Source organism: Moschus berezovskii, chromosome 27 (assembly GCF_049115385.1).
Source record: "Moschus berezovskii isolate FMDL1 chromosome 27, NW_MosBer_1.0, whole genome shotgun sequence".
In the NCBI taxonomy this organism is placed as follows: Eukaryota; Metazoa; Chordata; class Mammalia; order Artiodactyla; family Moschidae; genus Moschus; species Moschus berezovskii.
In genome coordinates this window covers 23,129,616-23,151,638 of record NC_142486.1, presented here as the reverse complement: position 1 = coordinate 23,151,638, position 22,023 = coordinate 23,129,616, and the positions used below count along the sequence as shown (strand labels likewise).

Genomic DNA, 22,023 nt, shown 5'->3' with positions numbered 1-22,023 from the left:
CCTGGGAGCAAGTTGCAGTCTTTTCATTTTTCCTCCTCTTGTGCTCAGTTGCCCTGTTTTTGAGGTCTCTTTTCTCCTTTATACCATGGTTCACAACTTATTTGGAGGGGGAATACCTTGAGCAGAATTCAGTGGGAAAAGAATCTCTACCCCTTTCTGTTCCAAATTCATTTTTATCCCTTCCTGTCTCAACAAAAAAAAATATATTGGTCTCTGCCCCCAGTTCCTAGCACCAAGCCCACGAAACCCATGTAATTTGGGTAATAAGAGTATCTATCAGTCTAGTGAGGTAACTCAGGGTGACTCCTGGATGAGGAGCTGGTCACTGGAAAGACTGAGCCATGATTAGAAACTGGAACAAATTAATTAAACCCAAGAAAAGGGTCACTAGAACTTTCAATTTACAGCTGGTTGGTCAGAAGCACAGAAGCACAACTCAAACTTCTGACTGGTGTCTGAAATTATGAGAGACAGTCTTACAGGACTGAGCCCTTAACCTGTGGAAGCTGATGCTACCTCTGGGAAGACAGGGTCAGAATTAAGTTGAATTGCAGGGCACCCAGCTGAATTGATTTGTGTGGGGAAAGTCCTCTACGCATTTGGTGACCAGCAGTGTTAAGAATGAAGAGTTCTATATAAAAGTAAAGGAGATACACAGAAAACACACAGTAGGGAAGATGTGGATTTTTGCTACTCACAAGTTAGACTGAGTTGAGTCTTTCTTTTATACCCATTAACTACTAGACCCTCTAAAAGTCCCGAATATGGGTTGATGATATCAGAAAGCAGACCAAAATAACACCTTAGCAATATCCAGGGATAAGTTAAGCACAACAAACAGTTTTGTACATGCACTGACAATATCATTTAAAATAAATATCCAGGGGTCCTGTAAGCACAGGGCTATTCTCTGTCTGATGTAGTGATGGCATAAGGGAGACCAATATATTTTGCATCAATCTATGGCCTCTCTACTTTGCTGTCATTTTTTGGACAAGATTTTCCACCCCAAGGGGAACATACATTCAGACCTGAGGGATAATTTCTTATATCTCTACTCAGGGCCATGGAATTTCTGATCAATATTTCAAGTCATTGTTTTAGCAACTTTAGACCAATGCACCTATAGTGGAAATGGATGGCATGCCCACTTTATTAGCAATGCACTTCAAGGTGCCTCCTGCCTTTATGGCCAGAGCATCCCTTTCCAAGGCACATTTATCACTGGAAACAGGAAGTTACTTCACTCAGCAATCACAGGACAAAAAAGTAGCAAGGGTGGGATGTCGGTTCAGAAGATTCAAACTCATCTAATTGGGCAAGTGAGTTTTTTTTTTTTTCCCCCTGGGCCTCTTCTCCATTCAGTAGGGTGTTTTATATTTGTTTTACCTACCTCATTGGATGGCTGAGAAGAACAAATGAGTCAGAGTCACTATTTTCAAGGTAGAAAGAAACTTCAGAACTCAATCACTGACCAGGAGTTTCTGTTTCTGGGCTCTTAGAAATCCCCAGGTTTGTAATGGGACCCTTACTTTCATTTATATTAAAAAGACCAAAGGAAATTATACATTTATTTTGATGGGGAAGAAAGCATGGACCAACCAAGGCACCATGTTGCTTGATTTGACAGGAAGTGAAAGTGAAAGTCAGTCAGTCATGTCCAGCTCTTTGCAACTCCATGGACTATATAGTCTAAGGAATTCTCCAGGCCAGAATACTGGAGTGGGTAGCCTTTCCCTTCTCCAGGGGATCTTCCCAACCCAGGGATCAAATCCAGGTCTTCCGAATTGCAGGCAGGATTCTTTACCAGTTGAGCCACCAGGGAAGCCCTGATTTGACAGGAACAAATACTTCAGGGGAAAAAAAACAAAAAACAACTACCTGATGCTCAAACTTTCCAAAAGGAAGCGTTCTAGTAGTTCGAAGGCTGAAAACATTTTACTGTCCTAGTCCCAGATATTTATTCTATAGGCAAAGGAATTGAAGATCCAAGAGGTGAAGCCAGAGAACACAAACAAGTAAATGGAAGGCCTTGGATTCAAAATCAAGACTTTTGGCTCCCAAAACAGAAATCCTACCATTTCATTACTTGGTCAGAAAGTTGAATGCAGTGGTAGAGAGTGTGGATTTGGAGTCAAAATGAACTAGGTTAGGCCCTGGATGTGCCATGTGAGGATCTCTTGGAGACTCAGTTTCTTTATCAACATAAAGGAGAGAATAATGAACAACTTCTTAGGGTTGGTGTAAAGACTGATTAGATATTGCATGTTCAGAACACTTACACAGTGCCTGGACTACAATGTGTGCTGGAAAAATGGTAACTATTATCATCATTAATTTGCTGATGAGTTTCTGATATGCAGTTTATAAATTTTAAAAGTGCCATAAAATGCTAAATTTATACTTATCTATAAATAAATGAATGATATATAAAATAATATTAATAATGATCATTAGTGTTAAACCATTTTAGTCTATCATTTAAAGCTGTCTGAGAAAGAGAGCTAAAAATAAGACACATTTTGTAACATTCAAATAGAAGCAGAGTAGCAGATATTTACTGTCCCAGAATCTTAGCATCATTTCTTTTTCTAGTAACCACAGCCTACATCTTCTCAGGGTACCCTCTCTTTCCTTTTCTTGATTCTCATGGTTTAGGTAAGGCTGACATCCACTCCAGAGATGAGAATAGTACCCAGATCTAAACCATCCTCTTGACTATGGTGTTTGCCTTGGTGTTGTCCAAACAATCCAAGTCAGGCCAGTGCCACACCTGCCCAATGGCACAGAATTGGAGAAAAGGGAAATCTTTTTTTCCCCTGTGAATGAGAACCTGGGAGGATTAAATCTGGATCTGCTGGGGCCCATAAACTGGAGAGAACCTGTCCGAGAATGAAGCTGACACAGCAGACAATAAGCAGAGGGAGGGAGACTACATCCTAATTTGTAGTATTGAGGGCCTGAGGCTAGCAACTCCTAAACTTTTCAACATACAGACTCCAAATTTCTTTTCTACATTAGCCAGTCTCACCTCATACCCCTTACAACCACAAACATATTGACTAACATATGGTCATCAGTAAAATGAAGGTACAATATAGAGTTTAAGATTGAATAACAGAATCCCCACACCCAGACAGTAGAAGTCTGCACAGAAGACATTCTAAGGGCTGATTGTAAGCACCCTGTGTCTTCGAGTGTGTGGACCAGTGAGCGGGCCTGTGAGCTCAGACTGCCAAGTAATATCTCTCTGAAGTTGTCTGCAAGAAAGCAAAGGCTGAAGGATCAGAGATTAACTGCCTCAGGATTCTTTCCATCTTCATACTCTGGCACACGGCAATCCATGGGATCACAGAGAGTCAGACACGACTGAGTGACTGAACAACAACTCTAAGTCCCAGATAGTTTTCTCCTTATTGTTGATCATCTCGCCTGAACCTAGAATCCCTGCAACTCTCACTCTGGGGGCAGAAACAAGTTGAATTGGAAGTTCAACCTGGTCATTGCTGGAAGGTGCAAGTTCGGTCCACTTTTTCATTCTCCTGTTTGTGCCAATTATCATGGCTATTTCCCTGCATGCAGCAGTAATACCTGGTGTTGGTGTCCCGGTTTACGTCCACTTGGAATTGAATCAGACGGTCTTTAAGATTTTGGGCTCGCTCACAGAGATCATAATTTAGGATCATGGTGTCAAGGCAGAACATGGCCAAAGGCACAGTTATGTGCATGGATGCAATTTCATTTCTCCGCTTTTTAATGCTATTGATCCTCTGTAGAAAAGAGTAGATTCAGTAGTTTAATTTGTCTTTAGCCTCTATGCATTTGCCCCTAGCCTCATCCCCAGACAATACAGTGCTATTGGACTGTCTGTTGCACATATAACCAAGATACAAAAAAAAATGTCAAGTGGCATCTCCTACCATCACAAAATCCTCAATTTCATGATTTTCTTTCAGGAATGCAGTGATGTTTTGTTCTGCCGTGTTATCCAATAAGTCATCATACTTTTTGTATACATTTAAGTATCTTCCATATCGAAGAGCATAAAATCAAACATACAAATACAGGTCACCAATCAGATTAGTCAGAGTGGCAAACAAAGAGATAATATAAAAACTAGTCCAAACTATGAAAGAAACACAACATGGCAAAAGGCTCAGTGAACTGGGAATTAAGAACTTTGCCTTCAAATTCCAATTTTGCCACTTCTGAGCTACATGAACTTAGACAAAATATTTCTATTTTTCAAAGGTTCCGTTCCGTCGCTCAGTCGTGTCCGACTCTTTGCAACCCCGTGGACTGTAGCCTACCAGGCTTCTCCGTCCATGGGATTCTCCAGGCAAGAATACTGGAGTGGGTTACCGTTTCCTTCTCCAGGGGATCTTCCCGACCCAGGGATCGAACCCGGGTCTCCCGCATTGGAGGCAGACGCTTTAACCTCTGAGCCACCAGGGAAGCCCAAAGGTTAGTATCCTTAATTTTAAGTAGAAACAATAACTCATTGGATTGTTGTAAAGCTATAATATAAAGCAATTAATACTATGCTTAACATACAGTAAAAATGTACAATAAACAATACTTCCTATTCCTCCTTCTAGTTCTAAAATTCTATGTCTAAATTTTAAGATGAATATTTGGAACTAATGAACCTAAAGTCTATTGAACAGAATTAAGTTTCTCTCTATCTGTTGTCAGATGATGTAAAAATGGCTGGACAGATTTTCCCAAAATTGGAGGATGTTTTGGGATGCTCTGACTTAAAATATGTTCGAAATAAAATAAGGATGACATGGAGTAGGCAGAATTAACTTTGCAGAGCCCAGTGGTATACTTCCAAGAGTTGGCCAACACTTCAGAGACTGAAACTAAGATACAGAGAAGCTTCTGGAACTGTCAGTCCAGAAAAACAAACTATATGTATAAGAATAAACAGGGAAAACAGAGGTTTCTAATAGAAGATCCTAGATTGAATTCATGAGGACAGAACTTCCAAATCTGAGACCATTATTTTCAGAATAGACAAGTAGCTGTTCTCAACTGGAGATGATTTTTTCCCCAGGGGACATTTGGCCATGTCTGAATACATTTTTGGTTGTCAAAAGTGGGGAGGGTCCTACTAACAGGAAGAAGTCAGGGATGTTGCTAAACACCCTATCATATAAAGGACAGCCTCTCGTAATACAGAATTTTTTGGTCTAGTCTTTTTTGCTTCCCTTCCTTTTGTTCTCTTCTCTTGTTATTTGATGACTAACTTTAGGGTTGTGTTTGGATTGCATTTTCTTTTCTGTATGCCTATCTATTGTAGATTTTTGATTTACAGTTTCCATGAGGTTTTGACATAGCAGCCTACACATATACACACACACACAAACTCACACAAGGCTGTTTTAAGTTGCTGGCATCTTAATTTCAAATGCATTTCCAATATCCTGCAGTTGAACTCTCCTCCTCTTACGATTGCTGATTTTGATATATTTGTGTGTGGATGATTTTCTTTCTTTACTGTATGTTTGCCTTTACTAGTGAGATTTCCCTTTTGTAATTTTCTTTTTTCTATTTGTGGGCTTTTGTTTTTGCCTAGAGAAGTTCCTGTAGTATTTGTTGTAAAGCGGATTTGGTGGTGCTTAATTCTCCGAGCTTTTGCTTGTCTATGAAGCTTTTGATTTCTCTGTCAAGTTTGAATGAGAGCCTTGCTGTGTACAGTAGAGTATTCTTGGTTGTAGGTTTTTCCTTTTTATCACTTTAAATATACTGTGTCACTCCTTTCTGGTCTGCAGAGTTTCTGCTGAAAAATCAGCTGATAACCACATGAGGTTCCCTTGTATATTATTTGTTGCTTTTCCCTTGCTGCTCTTAATATATTCTATGTCCTTAATTTTTGTCAGTTTGATTCATATGTGTTTCAGCATGTTTCTTCTTGGGTTTATCTTGTATGGGACTCTCTGCACTTCCTGGACTTGAGGGTTTCCTTTTCATGTTAGGGAAATTATTGGCTATTATCTCTTCAAATATCTTCCCATGTGCATTTTTCTCTCTCTTCTCCTTCCTGGACCACTATAACATGAACGTTGGTGTGTTTAATGTTATGCCAGAGGTCTTTGAGGCAGTCCTTACTACTTTTTATTCTTTTTCCTTTATTCTGTTCTGTGGCAGTGATTTCCACCAATCAATCCGTTTTCCAGCTCACTTACTCATTCTTCTGCCTCATTTACTCTGCTATTGATTCCATCTAGGGATTTTTCATTTCAGTTAGTGTATTTTTCATTTCTGTTTAATTGTTTTTTAAATCTTCTAGCTCTTTGCTAAACATTTCTTTTATCTTCTCAGTCTGTATATCCATTCCGTTTCTGAGATCTTGGATCATCTTCACTATCATTATTCTGAATTCTTTTTCTGGAAGATTGTCTATCTCTACTTCACTCAGTTGTTCTTCTGGGGTTTTTACCTTCTTTCTTTGTCTAGAACATATACCATATAGAACACATGCCATCTCATTTTGTCAGACGTTCTATGTTTGTGGTCTCTGTTCTGCAGGCTACAGGACTATAGTTCTTCTTGCTTCTGGTGTCTGCCACCTGCTAAGTGAGGTTGGTCCAGGGGTTTTTCAAGGCTTCCTGGTAGGACTGATGCCTGACCACTGGTTAAAATTCAGGAATTTCTAAATTCCAGAATCTATCTGGTGCCAAGGCTTTCAGATAATAGGGGTAAACCTGTAATTTGAATTCTGGCTCTCCTATCTATTTGCTGTATAACATTGGGAAAGTTATAGTTTCCTCATCTGCAAATAGGGATAAATAGTAATCCCTATGTAAGTAAATATTGGTTACTTATTACGTATTGTTTCAAGTCTGTGGGAATAGGGATTATTTATTTGATGATAAGTAGGGTCGTGGAGAGTCGGACACAACTGAGCGACTGAACTGAACTGAACTGAGGAACTCTAAACCAATGCCAAAATGGCTTAAGTTAAACTAAACCAACTTACTTGCAGGGACCAACTTGATTTTTCTGAAACACCTCAAAAGTTTGATCCACAAAGTCAGAAACCAGTTTTTCATCAGCATTAACAGTTCCAAGTATCAGATTATATCCTTTCAGCTCTGGGAACAGGATAGATTCCACCTAGAGTAGAAACCACTTTTAAATGTCATAAGACTCACTTCCAGGGACATCAGCTGCATTTCAACTCTATTTTCCCTTAGATGGTGCTGGAATCACTCCACTATTCCCTTTAATTTTATTCTCTCTCTTCTTCCTCTTAGTGGATTATTCATGTTTCAAATCCCTACTCTAAACTTTCATTTCCTTAAAGTGTCCCCTTGAATGTTAGGTTTCCCTGCTTAAAGCTCACACTCTAAATTTATCCCTCTTGACACTCATCATAATTGTAATTAGATGAATGTGTAATGAGCTGCTCTAGGTTTGTTCTGGGATATCGATGCTATAAAGGCCTGGATCGTACCTGAATTCTTCACTATGGTGAGAGGCCTAAGGAGCTTGGCACACAGTAAGTGCTCAATAAACACTGTGTGACTAAATATTACAGTGGTACTCCTTCCCCCTACCAAACACTTTTCCTCTCTAATGAAAAGCTACTGGAAGCATGCTTTCCAATTAAAACTCTTCCACTAGCTGACTATGTGACCTTAGGTAAGCTACTTTCTCTGGACTTTCATTTTCTCATCTGAAGAAAGGGAGAGAGATACTAGATTCTTCTCTCAGTTCAGGGGGAAAAGCTCTGTCTTTATGATCTGAGGCACAAAATAAATTTTTCCTGAGAATTCAAGTCTCTAACTTCTTGATGGCACATGTGTACTTCGAAGAATGTGCTCAGTTGCATGGCTCATGCAGGCTATAAGTCCTTGTCATGGGGGTCCATTGCTTTCCACTGCCCTCTCTGCTAAGAAGGCTTTTAGTGATCTGTCTCAAAAAAGATTCTTCTGAATGCTTTACTAGGTTACATGGGTTATACGCAGGTGATGAGAATGCATCAATTTAGAAAGTGGCAAAAGCAAGTGCAACTGAACTTTCTCTTCCCAAAGGTTTTAAAACCAGTGAAGGAGCAACTTCTTTGCTGTAGCCATACTATAGACAGTGTTTGAAAGCAAGGATATGAATGAAATGGTTTAGGGCAGCATGACTGGAATATTCAGGCAACGCAATAGATCACAGGTGAGCAGGATAAAAAGATTGCCTCTTGGGGGAAGTCTTCAATTGAAAAATGACTTTAAATGTGGCTGATTTTCACTAGGGGGATGAATATGGAGGTTCCTTAAACACTAAAAATTGAGTTACCTTATGATCTAGAAATCTCACTCATAAGAGATATATCCAGGGAAAAGTCTAATTCAAAAGGATCCATGCACCGTGATGACCACAGAAACACTACTTATAATAGCCAAGACATGGGAGCAACCTAAATGTCCACTGACAGACGAATGGATAAAGAAAATGTGGCATATATATATACACACACAGTGGGTTCACACTCAGTCACAATAAAGAATGAAATAATGCCATTTGCAGCAACATGAATGGATCTAGACATTATCATACTAAGTATTAATAATTCAGAACGAGAAAGACAAATGCCATATGATATCACTTATATGTAGAATCTAAAATATGACATAAATGAACTTATTTACAAAACAGAAACAGACTCACAGACATAGAAAACAAACTTATGGTTACCAAAGGGGAAAGGAGAGGGAGGGATAAATTTGAAATTTGGGATTAACAGATACACACAACTATATATAAAATAGATAAACAACAAAGAGCCACGGTTTAGCATAGGAAACTATATTCAATATCTTGTAATATCCTATAATGAAAAAGAATCTGAAAAAGCATATGTATATAAGTTGGACACAACTTAGTAACTGAACAACTATATATATATATATATATATGTATATGTATATATATAACTGAATCATTTTACTGTAAACGTGAAACATTGTAAATTAACTATACTTCAATTTAAAAAACACACCTTTAAAAAAGTGGCTGGTTCTCTTATACCCTGCAGAGCAGTCTGTAAAACTGAGCCAAGAACAACAGTGTTCTTTCCAGGTACTCACTGTTACTATCTACTTATCTCCCTGGCTCTCTGATCCCAGATTTCTTAGTTTTGTCATCACCTTCAGTATTTTCTCCTGTATACCTCTCCAACTTTGGCATTTCTCTGGCACTTTGAGTTAGAAAATTCTTCCATGAGGAGAGACTGACCCAAGCAATCTTATTTCACAATTATGAAAGTAACGCATGAACTGCTAATGCTATTTTAAATTCTAATTATTGCAACTTTATAAAATCCTTCCTTTATCTCATCCAGCTTCCTTTTATTTATGCCTCTTTTCTTTTCAGTCAGTATTATAGATTCATATTTTTCTCAACTTTTGGCTACAACAAATATTTTCTAATATTTACTTTTGTTTCTTTAGTAACTGTCTCACAAATACACTTTTCTTTTGCACCTTGAGTACAGCTTTCAAATATCTCATGCTGATGTTTTTTCTAACTTTTAAAATTCATGTTTATATATAAGGCAGGACTGAGAGGAGATAGGTACTATCCACCTGTTGCTATTCTCAGGTATTCTTAGATATTCAATCTGAAGGGTTATTCTTTTAAAATGTCACTAGCCAGATCAGAGACAATATAGTATGAGGGGTTCAGGGAAGGAGACTGTGCCATGGGCATCTTTAGACGGAGAACTCAGATATTGGGCTGCTTTTTGTTAGTCTAGAAGAGTCACCAGCATTTACTTGGGTCTGGCTTTCAAACCTGGTACAAACTGTGACCTATGACTGTGTCCTCTTGGTATGCTGCTGTTGCTGCTGCTAAGTCACTTCAGTCGTGTCTGATTCTGTGTGACCCCATAGACGGAAGCCCACCAGGCTCCCCCTTCCCTGGGATTCTCCAGGCAAGAACACTGGAGTGGGTTGCCACTTCCTTCTCCAATGTGTGAAAGTGAAAAGTGAAAGTAAAGTCGCTCAGTGGTGTCCGACCCCCAGCGACCCCACGGACTACAGCCTACCAGGCTCCTCCATCCATGGGATTTTCTAGGCAAGAGTACTAGAGTGGCTTGCCATTGCCTTCTCCGCTTCTTGGTATTACAATTCACTAAATCTACCAGCTCCTGCTGGGCTGTCTTGCAGCAGCAGCCACATAAGCCCTGGGCTCTCCTAACCCAGCTGCTTGTAAACATTGCTGATCAACAGCAGTGAAGGGTAACTTGAGTGGTGTGTACTTTATCTGTCTCCAAGCCCCACACTTATCCTTCCAAATTACAGGGTCTTCTCTTTCATTTCCTTCCTAGGGATATTGATTGTAGGAGAGCTGCCCACACTTCTTCCCTCTCTGCACATCCAGTTTTCCTGTTAGTCTGACTCGGCTGGATTAAAACCCTCAATTTAGAGCTCTCTGGTGAAACCAACTGGAACATGCGGCTTCACATGCTTTCCTAAAAACTCCAACTCTAATCATGACATGTTAGAACCCTCTAAGTACAGGACTGCACAGAGAGGAGTGATTAAGGGTACCTGAGCATCATCCATAAAGCATGGGGAGGGAGGGAGAGTGGGAGGCAGAGGTGAGGTGTGTAGAAACATCTCACAAGTCCAGTCCCTATGTGGGGCTGGACACTGGCCACTCGCCACATCAACCACCCAGAAGGAGACAGAAGATCGAATGCAAAAGAGTCACACTCATGTGGGTGATCCTGACCAGTTCTAAAAGTCTGCTAATAGCTAAAATCTGATTAGTAAAGTCACCCTGGAAAGGAAACTTGGGAAAAGGTTTCCTTTTCAAAGTTCCCTAGGCCAGGAAGGGAAGGTTTAATCTCTACCCTAGAAGTTAAACAAACTAAAAAACAAACAAACAAACATGGAGTTTCAAGAACTAAACGAGGTACATAGTCTTATGAAAATTCTTGGCAAAGTGCATAGCAACTGATGCATCATGAATTATTAATCCAAGATGGATATGGCTTGGGACACATCTGCCCTTGGAGGTTGACATCATGCAGTTAATCTGCTTGCTCACAAAGTAGATCTCAGTGTCTTTGTTAATGGGATGCATGGACATTTCTTTAAGGCCCAAATTCTCTTTCAGGGGGTCAAGAGGGTTTACTCAGGCTCTATCTCCCATAGTAAAACCCTACTTTGCACAAGCAGCCATTTAAACATAAGTTTTATTCAATATGTGAATACAAATGCAAACAAATAATTGAGTACTATACCTTGGGAATCCCTTTAGAGTTCTTAATAATTTCCAAGAAAGAGTTACGTATTAATTCCCAGCAGTCATCAAAAGATGGATTAAAGACAATAATTGGCTCGTTGACTTCAAGCTTGATCATAATCAGCTGAGGTATAAAGAACTCCATTTCTTGGTAGGGCTCCTCAAAATCATTTCCATCCTTCAGGAGACATAAGATATGGTGCTTATTACAAAATGGAACCTTTTAGAATCAAAGGAGTGACTTTTACCTGTTCATAGCACTTCATGGGTACCAGAAAAGGAAATGAAAGGTACCATGCACTGTTCACATTTAAAATAAGGGCTAAGTATGGCTTAGCCCACCTGAGATCACTCTCTCCCCCTTCTTCAAAGTATGTTTACATTGCTTGGAAATTATTTTATCAGTATTTCCAAATCCTCCCCATCTGTTAAAATTCCAACCAAAATCTCCTCCTTTGGGAAGCCTCCCTGTTCCCCATCAAGAAATAATCTTCTACCTCTGAACTTGCTTATTTCCACTTCCGTGTGGTATTTTATCTTTCTCTCATGAGATTTACATGCACAGGATCTGCGTCTGAACCATCTATGTCCTCCAAAATATCCAAGATAGCATTTAGTACATCATACGAGCAGGTGGCACAAGGGGTAAAGAACCCGTCAATCAATGCAGGAGACATAACAGACACATGTTTGATCCCTGGGTTGGGAAGATCCCCTGGAGGAGGAAATGGCAACCCACTCCAGCATTCTCGCCTGGAGAATCCCATGGACAGAGGAGCCTGGTAGGCTACAGTTCACAGGGTCACAAAGAGTCGAACATGACTGAAGTGACTTAGCACACGTGCACAAGGGCTCAATAAAAATTTGTTGACTGAATCCAAAAGTATAAGAGTTTATCTGTACATCCCACATGGAGTTGCTAATTAGCATATAATATATTTCAGACCCTCAAAATGTCAACCTTTCTGCAGTAGAAATACTGATATGGAAGTGTGCTAAGTCACTTCAGTCGTGTCCGACTCTGTGTGGCCCCATAGATGGAAGCCCACCAGGCTCCCCCGTCCCTGGGATTCTCCCAGCAAGAACACTGGAGTGGGTTGCCATTTCCTTCTCCAGATATGGAAGTTTAGTGAAGTGAAAATCGCTCAGTAGTGTCCAACTCTTTGTGATCCCATGGATGACACAGTTCGTGGAATTCTCCAGGTCAGAATACTGGAGTGGGTAGCCTATCCTTTCTTCAGGGGATCTTCCAGGCCCAGGAATCGAACTGAGGTCTCCTATATTGCAGGCAGATTCTTTACCAGCTGAGCTACCAGGGAAGCTGTAGCTTAGCTGGTAAAGAACTGATGTGGAGATATTTCTAATTCCTAACACAGGCTAGTAACACAAGATACCTTTCATAAAAGGCATAGTGCCTAATAAAATTGGCATGAGGCAGTTGTAAAGTATTTGCTCAAATAATTGATTCTAAAGACTCAATTTAGAATCTAGAAATTCTAAATTTGTCTAAGGATTATTGATAAGCATTAGGTGAATATCTACTGTGTATCAAATACCCATACATTTCTTTCTTTAAGATATATGTAAATTTTAATTTTCTCTTTGTTTGGAATTTTAGAATGAAACTTGGTTGAGTTTGAGTCTCTTCTGCTTAGCCAAATAGATGATTACAATGATATGTATAGATTAGTCCACTGTAGAATACTAACAGTGCAGTCTAAATTTGACAGCACTGGTTCTATATTTTTTGAATAAAAGGTCAACTGTTCATTTTTACTTTATTTGTCAAAATGCTTAGAACTTAACCTTTTTTAACGAGGCAATTTAAAATTTTATCATTCTTTTTAAATTAAAACGGCACATAGTATAAAATACAAAAAAAATCTTCCTTGATTTCCCATGTTATCTAAATTTAAGGGAGTCTATGATGCTTTGAGGAGAAGGCAATGGCACCCCACTCCAATACTCTTGCCTGGAAAATCCCATGGACGGAGGAGCCTGGTAGGCTTTAGTCCATGGGGTCGCAAAGAGTCAGACACGACTGAGCGACTTCACTTTCCCTTTTCACTTCCATGCATTGGAGGAGGAAATGGCGACCCACTCCAGTGTTCTTGCCTGGAGAATCCCAGGGACGGCAGAGCCTGGTGGGCTGCCATCTATGGGGTCGCACGGAGTCAGACACCGCTGAAGCGACTTAGCAGCAGCAGCAGCATGATGCTTTGAAAACCATCACAGTGTTTTAGTTTTTATCTTAGTGCTATCTAGACTTCACTTAAGTAGTGTCATGAAAGAAGTTATTAATTAGGTCAATGAAGTCTTTTGTTTTTAGAGGTACCCATTCCAAAACCAAATAATAAAAGCCAGTATCTGCAATGAACATGCACAACACTTCCTAAATAGCAAGTCAAAGATTGATAACAAACCCTTTTCAATCCCTTTTTTTTTAAAACAGAGAGGATGAAAAAGTTACCAGTCCTCTACAGTAGGAGGTAGACATTCCATTTTATTCACTCTTTCTTTAAATTAATTTCTCTCGTTCTACAGATTTTTACTATATAGAAGTAGGTAATTATCTTGGGAAAACTTGCCATGTATTTAAATAAATCATTTTATAAACTAATAATCACCACATATGTGTTCAAGTCAAGAATTTTACTTTTTGGCCTGGCTTACAGCTGAGGACCTTACATGATTAAATATTGAATCTTGATTCCACTCCAAAGAGTCTACTGCTGATCCCCTACCTACCTTGTGTATCATGAAGAAGGAAACGAGGTCCTTAAGAGAGTTAATGACCAACTCCCTGAGCTGGAGGGACATGAAAGATGCAACAGAAGCAAAATATTCTTCAATGTTACGAGAGGAGTCATAGTCACTCTTGGGAGCAAAATGGATCCACTGCTCCTTCTGGGAGACAAATTGCTGGGCACAGGTGGGGATCCATCTGTAAAAAAAGGAGGGCATCTGACTGAGAATCCCTTCCAAGTTCCAAGATGTCCTCTCAGCCACTCCCAACTCTCCACCACAAGGCAGATGGCTCCTTCCCCACTAAGCAGCTCCGCAAGTTGGTACTCTCATATCCCTGGCCACTTCACCTGCCATCACCCCTTTTTGGGGATGATGGATTGAGAAACTGTTTTCCCACTTAGCAATACCCAAATGGACAGCCCTGCTGAAAGATGAAGGTGTCTATAGTTTATTATATTCAGAGATTGGGGTAAAAGGTCATAAGGAACTGCAAAATTCTGTCCAATTTCTCTCCCTGGCAGATGTCTGTTTTCTGACTGAAACTTTACAGGGGAAAAGAAAAAGGAGAAAAGGAAGAAAACTTGGGAGGAGAAACTCCAGTGTGGTGGTGGCTGCTCAGAGGTTGAGAGCAGAAATTAGAAAACCAAAAGAAGAAATGGATGCCTCATTTTTCCTTTCATTCTGTTCCCCCAATTTCTAATTCCCAACAGGAACTACCGGTATTTGCATCTTATCAAGTCATTTTTCTGACTGCTAGAAAAGTATTACTCTAACAATCAGGGAAGTACTGGTAATAGTCATAGTTGTAGAGGTAATAATTACATTTAAGAGCTACTATATGCCAGCTATTGCATAAATATTTTCTCTGATAATAAAAACCGCTTAGTAGATATTATCACCATCATTTCGCATAAGGGAATTTCTCTGGCTCTGGACACAGTCCTGTACATATTTGCAAAGGAAAAATGAATTAAGTGACTAAAAACTCCCATCCCTGGAAATTTACAGGTGTCTATCTGGGCCACCTGAATACAAGTCATTCAAATGCATTATCCTTCCCTGGTGGTTCAGATGATAAAGAATCTGCCTGCAATGCAGGAGACCCAGGTTCAATCCCTGGATTGGGAAGATCTCCTGGAGAAGGAAATGGCAACCCACTCCAGTATTCTTGCCTGGAAAATCCCATGGACAGAGAAGCCTGGCGGGCTACAGTACATAGGGTCACAAAAAGTTGGACGTGACTGAGCGACTAGCAGTGTGTGTGTAACCCAGCAAGGCCTAAATGATTTCAGAGGGAGGGAGGGGATGGAAGTGCTCAACAAGCAATGGTAATGAGCAACCTTCAAAAGGGCAAAGGAAGACTAGGAGTGAGGGTCAAAGGGCAGTGTATGTGAGGAGGCACAGAGGCTCTCAGGGATGGAAACGTGGAAGGATGAGGATAGAAGGAGTCAGAGAGAAGTCAGCAAAATATGTGCACCACCACCCGCCCGCCCCCCCCCCCAGGTTAGAGACTAGTTTCCACTTCAGAGAACTTTTGATTTTTATGATATTGTGACACAGCACCATTCTGAGGCCAGATACTGACTTGTTGATAAGAATCTGGCGTGCTTCCATGCAGTGTTTCTGAATGACATCCTGATATTCATGAGGTTGCAGAGGTAATTTTCCCGCCAGTAGTTCTGCTGTTCGAACAAACCTGAGGTCTCGAAATCTGCCAAAAGAGAGGGCAAAACATCCTAAGCCAAGAAGATGCTTAATAAAAAACTTTGTATGATGGATTCAGAGGAAATATATTTTCATTTTTCAATGAGAGGAGATTTAAACAGATTAAAACTAATTATATCTGAAAAATCTGAGAGTCAGAGGAGGGAGTGGATAGTCCACAAGAACTCTTGCAAGAAGTAAGAAACTCAAGAGCTGTTACTGAGCCTTCCTATGTGTCCTTCTCTGGGTAACCCGTGGGGAGTGGGATTTTGACACTGACTTGGCATTTGGCTGACTGGAAACTAGGATATGACGTCAAAGCTCTTTCCAATACAGGGTAAGACAGATGAAGACACAAGAGGACAGGGCAAGCAAAGCATCACCTTCATGATCAAGTGGGTTCTACGCAGTCCTCAATGTGGTCCCTTGGTGAGCTACTCAAGACAAATTGGAGGACCACTTTGATCTGGACCCAAAAACCCTAGAGACCTGCCTCTGACAGCTGGCAGCCTCACCAAGACACCCACAGCATTCCTGGGACATTGCCTTACACAGTGCAGGAACTCAGTAAATATTTGTTAAATGGACACTTGGATGTCTTCCTGCCCTCTCTGATGATCTTATTTTCTCCTATTTCTTTCAGGTTAATGGAGGTGTTGCCCTTTACCACACTCCCCAAGGCTTTTTTTTTTTTAGCTCACAGAGCCAGCATTTCTCTGCCTGACACCTATTCATTTGTTTATTAATCACTCTTTGAAACCATCAGTGCCTACAACTTCCCCAACCAGATCTCTGCTCACTTTCTTAGCTTGCCCCAATTCTCACTTCTCATTTTCATCATCCACTGTAATGACCCACTAGGCACTTTCCCTCATACTCCTAAAATCCTACAGCCTACATTTCTATTCTTTTTTTTGATGGAGGTAAGGAACTTAAGTCTTCATCTTGTCTGGCCAGTCACGAAGCACTGCTGGGGAGGACAGAATTCGAGGACCTCACTCTCCATATCCATTTGATATCCAACCTTAGCATGGCCCTGGTCACCATCTGATAATTATGTCATTCATCTTTAGTTCAATCATAATAAACTGCCAACACTGGCCAGAGAAATCTATTCTTTGTTCAGATGACTACCCTCATTCTGGCCCCTAAACCCTTCCCTTCACTAGGTGACCTCTTAACATGTTTAAAGCTAAATATTACAGGTCACATAAGAACATTTCTCCATAGCATTTCCTTAACAAATCTTTCTCATTGCGAATTTTTTGGTTCAGCTGACAAAATCCTAAATGATTTTGGTTCACTCTTGTACAGTCAATTGATATAGCCAATATGAAAGACAGTGTGGAGATTCCTTAAAAAACAAGGGATAAAACCACCATACAACCCAGAAATACCACTTCTAGATATATACCCTGAAGAAACCAAAACTGAAAAAGACACATGTATTCCAAGAGGATGTAGACATGAATTTAACTTGATCATGTAAAGAAAATGACAAATTATTAAATGTATAGCTTTTACTATAAGAAGGATTCTTTATTACTTGCTTTTTTTCTAATCTAGTCCTTCTTCTTTATATTTATTTCTTTTTAATTGATTGCTTTACAATATTGGTTTGATTTCTGTCATATGTCAACATGAATTAACCATAGGTGTACATATATCCCCTCCCTCTTGAATCTCCCTCCCACCTCCTGCACTTTCCTACTCCTCTGGGTTGTTACAGAGCCCACGGTAAGCTCTATTCACTGCACCTCTCTTTACAATAGCTAGGACATGGAGGTAACCTAGATGTCCATCGACAGATGAATGGATAAAGAAGCTGTGGTACATACATACAATGGAGTACTACTCAGCCATAAAAAGGAATGCATTTGAGTCAGTTCGGATGAGGTGGATGAACCTAGAGGCTATCATACAGAGTGAAGTAAGTCAGAAAGAGAAAAACAAATATTGTCTATTAACATATATATATATATGGAATCTAGAAAGATGGTACTGATGAACCTATTTGCAGAACAGAAAAAGAGTTGGACACAACTGAGCGACTGAACTGAAATGAATGGAGGTGCAGACATAGAAAACAGACTTACGGACAAGGGTGGGGAAGAGGAAGGAGAGGGTGAGATGAATGGAGACAGCAGCATGGAAGCATATACACCGCTGTTCCTGCTGCAGAGTCACTTCAGTCGTGTCTGACTCTGTGTGACCCTATGGACTGTAGCCTGCCAGGTCCCTCTGTCCATCCATGGGGATTCTTCAGGCAGTTGTACTGGAGTAGGTTGCCGTGCCCTCCTCCAGGGGATCTTCCAGACCCAGGGATTGAATATAGGTCTCCTGCACTACAGGTGGATTCTTTACTGTCTGAGTCACCAGAGAAGACCGAGCATATACTCTAACATGGGTAAACAGACAGCCAATGGAAATTTGCTCTATGACTCAGGGAACTCAAACTGGGGATCCGTAATAACCTAGAGGGGTGGGAAATGGAAAGAGGGAGAAGAGAGATTGAAGAGAGAGGGGACATATGTATACCTATGGTTAATTCATGTTGATGTATGACAGAAATCAAACCAATATTGTAAAGCAATCAATTAAAAATAAATAAAGAAGAAGGAATAGATTAGGAAAAGAGCAAGTGATAAGAATTCTTCTTATAGTAAAAGCTAATAATAATTTGTCATTTTCTTTATGTGATCAAATTAAATTCTTGTGTACATTCTCTTGGCACAGAACTTCTGGCAATTTTATCAGCCTTGTGGCTGACTTCTTGTTAATTTCTAGGTTAATTTATTTTTTGAGGCCATAAACATGCTTCTACTTAAAGCAGAACTTATTGAACAACTACTGTATGCCAAGCACTGTTCTAAGCACTTCACCCAACAATCCCATTTTGCATATAAAGAAACAGGGGTCCAGAGAGATTAACTTCCCCAAATCACACAGTTCATCAGGGACAGAGCAAGAATGAGAACGTAGGCTGGTTAGTTTCAGAGCCTACTCTATCTATACATTATTACTTTTCTATAAATTATTATTACATACTTTTGCCTCACTAGAAAACTACTTTTTTCTCATGTCCTGACTAGCACCTCTAATGCCTTAGAAAGCTGAATTCAGTTCAAAGAAAGGAATGTGCTTATTTCTTATGATTGATGGGCTCTATCCTGGGTTGACTCTACCTACAATTACTTTTTAAAATACAGGTAAAACTAAGAATGTGAAAAACAAGTAAGTTATCCAAGTGATAAGGCTCCCCAAAGACAAAACACATACAAAGCTAAAGGTCCTCCACAAACAAAATATTTGAGCTACTGATTAAGTTTAACCAATCACAATTACACACACATATCTGCCTACAATTTTTCTAATAAAAATGTAGTAGCACATCATTTCATTAACCTGATCTTTTGGTGAACTCTGGTGGCCTCATTCTCCCACCAGGATTCACACTCATTCTTGAGGGGCTCATAAAAAAATAAATCAGTCTTTATTATTTCCAGTGCAGTTGATTAACGGATTAAAAAATGTGGTATAACAATAAAATGGAATATTATTCAGCCATAAAAAGAAATGAAATACTGATAATGGTTCAATATGGATGAATCTTGAAAACATGAATCTTGCTAACTTAATGCAGCCAAACATGAAAGGCCACATATTGTATGATTCCATTTATGTAAAATATTGAGAATAGGTAAATCCATGAAGACAGGAAGCAGAATAATGTTCTGCCAGGGACTGAGTGAAAGGGAGAAGTGGGGTAACTACTAATGACTACAGAGCTTCTTTAGGGGATAATGAAAACATTCCCAATATTTTCAGGAAAATTGTATAAATTTGTGAGTATACTCAAAATTACCGTATTGCACACTTCAAGAGGGTGAATCTTAAAGTATGCAAATAACATCCTAATTTAGAAAAATGAAAGAGAAAAAGTGACTCTTGCCTCCTCTGGACTTCTACAATATCTGTGGCCAATTTAGTCACTGATAAATATAAATGAGACTATTGTATGCCAACTCTGCACTGGTCCTGAGTTACATAAAAGAATTAACTTTAAAAACTAAAAATAGATTGTTATATGATCCAGCAATCACACTCCTGGGCATATAGTCACACAAAAACTATAATTTGAAAAGATATATGCACCAGGACTTCCCTGGTGGCTCAAATAGTAAAGAATCTGCTTGCAGTGTGGAAGACCTGGGTTAGATTCCTGGGTCTGGAAGATCCCCTGGAGGAGGGCATGGCAGCCTACTCCAGTATTCTTGCCTGGAGAATCCCCATGGACAGAGGAATCTAGTGGGCTATAGTCCATGGGGTCACACAGAGTTGGACAAACTGAAGCGACTATGCAGCAGCAAGTGCCCCTTTGTTCATAGCAGCTCTATTTACAACCGCTGAGACATGGAAACAACCTAAATGTCCATTGAGAGATGAATGGATATAGAAGATGTTGAACATATATACAATGAAATACTACTCAGCCAGAAAAAGAATGAAATAATGCCTTAACTACATGGATGGACCTAGAGATTATCATACTAAATGATGTAAGTCAGAAAGAGAAAGACGAATACCACCTAATACCACTTGTATGTGGATTCTAAAACACGACACAAATGAACTTATCTATAAAACAGAAACAGACTCACAGACCTAGACAACAGACTTGTGATTGCCAAGCAGGAGGGAGCATAGGAGAGGAACAGAATGGGAGTTTGGGTTAGTGGAAACTAACTAGTATATACAGAATAGTATATATACAATAGATAAACAGCAAACTAGTATATATAGAATAAATAAACAACAAGGTCCTCCTATATAGCAGAAGGAACTATATTCAATATCCTGTAATAAACCATAATGGAAAAGAACATGAAAAAGAATGTATGTATACAATCACTTTGCTGCACAGCAAAAATTTACATAACATTGTAAATTAACTATACTTCAACTAAACAAACTTGAAAAAAGAATTGGGAAAGGAATAGAAACAAGAAGACTCAAGCCCCCATCCCATACATTTCATAGGCTAGAGAGAGTCAAACTAGTAAAGGTACAAATATAATTCAGTATTATATACCTCACAATGGAGGTCTAATTAACACCTCCTGGATACTTGTATCAGGCATTGTTCTAAGTACTCTAAATTATTTATACCTCCTACCAGCGCTATGAAGTAGGAAGTCTTATCCCACATTTAGAGGTAAGGATGTTACTTATGAAGCAGTAGAGTTAGAGGTAGAGCCGAGCAAGCTGGCCCCATGTGAGTGCTCTTAACCAGTATGTTCCAGGGCCTACACATAGGTGCTGTGGAGGCACAAAGAAGGGCCACTTAGCTCTGCACAGAGAGTTATCCCTTACCATATGCAACTTGGTCTAGGGTTTCCATTATTTTACTTCGAGGGCAAGGCTACTGCCACATAAGATGATCTCTTACGTGTGGAAGCAATAAAGAAAGCTATAAAAGGGGCAGGAGGCACTTCTTACTCCGAAAACCACAGCTGCTTCAGGCTGAGCATCATGGGGTTCACTGTGTGCAGGTGCTCTTCGTTCCACTTCTTGGCATTCCTGTAGACACTGTGCCAGGGCACGGGGGCCCGGATCACTCTTTGAGGAAATGCTCGGGGGATGCTCTGAATGAAGAGTCTTTTCCTCTCCATGGGGTCCATGAGGATGTAATCAACTATAACCAAGAGGGCAAACACTTGCTATTAATCAGGGGCCCTGAGCACTTTGTGCCCTCAGTTTCAGCACTTAGAAGGTAAACAAGCTTCTGTCCATTTACACCTGGAAACGCTCCCTCATTTACAAGGTCATTGCTAATCCCCTGGGTATAACTAAACTGAGGTTTCACGCTGTTGGTATGTGAGACATTTTGGGGGGAAGAGGAAAATAACTTCAGAGTCTGGAGCACTTAGAATCTGGAGTTTAGTCCTAGTAGGATATCTAGCATCATGCGTATCAATGAACTAGTATTTGCTGAAACCTCATTATGACACAGCACACCAACATAGCTACATTAAAAAACAGTACATGACACCAGATACTTACGAATGGAAATTTAGAAATTTCACATGATATGGACGGGCAAAAGCCTCATAGAGGAAGTAACATTTAAGCTGGGTCATAGAATATGAGTAGGATTTTGTCTGACAGGATAAGTGCAGTTTCATGATTTTTGTATAATATACTCAAGAAGCTGTGGGTCATGCTGTGGCAGAAATATCAGGTACAAGCAGTAGAGTTCCAGGTGATAAGATAGGAGAAGTAGATTGACGCTGAAATTTGAAGGGCTTTAGATGTTTAATC

General features: G+C 39.8%; 1 protein-coding gene across 1 annotated transcript in view; it reads right to left on the bottom strand.

Annotated features, from left to right (window-relative positions):
• Nucleotides 1-22,023, bottom strand: part of DNAH3 (dynein axonemal heavy chain 3) — a 244,562-nt gene that overhangs the window by 207,414 nt on the left and 15,125 nt on the right. Inside the window, exons 7-13 of the mRNA XM_055409629.2 lie at nt 21,202-21,397; nt 15,584-15,709; nt 13,999-14,194; nt 11,249-11,428; nt 6,986-7,122; nt 3,921-4,026; nt 3,592-3,770 (exon numbers count right to left, since the gene is read on the bottom strand). Coding sequence (XP_055265604.2) covers nt 3,592-3,770; nt 3,921-4,026; nt 6,986-7,122; nt 11,249-11,428; nt 13,999-14,194; nt 15,584-15,709; nt 21,202-21,397 — 1,120 coding nt within the window. The remainder of the gene's footprint in view (nt 1-3,591; nt 3,771-3,920; nt 4,027-6,985; nt 7,123-11,248; nt 11,429-13,998; nt 14,195-15,583; nt 15,710-21,201; nt 21,398-22,023) is intronic.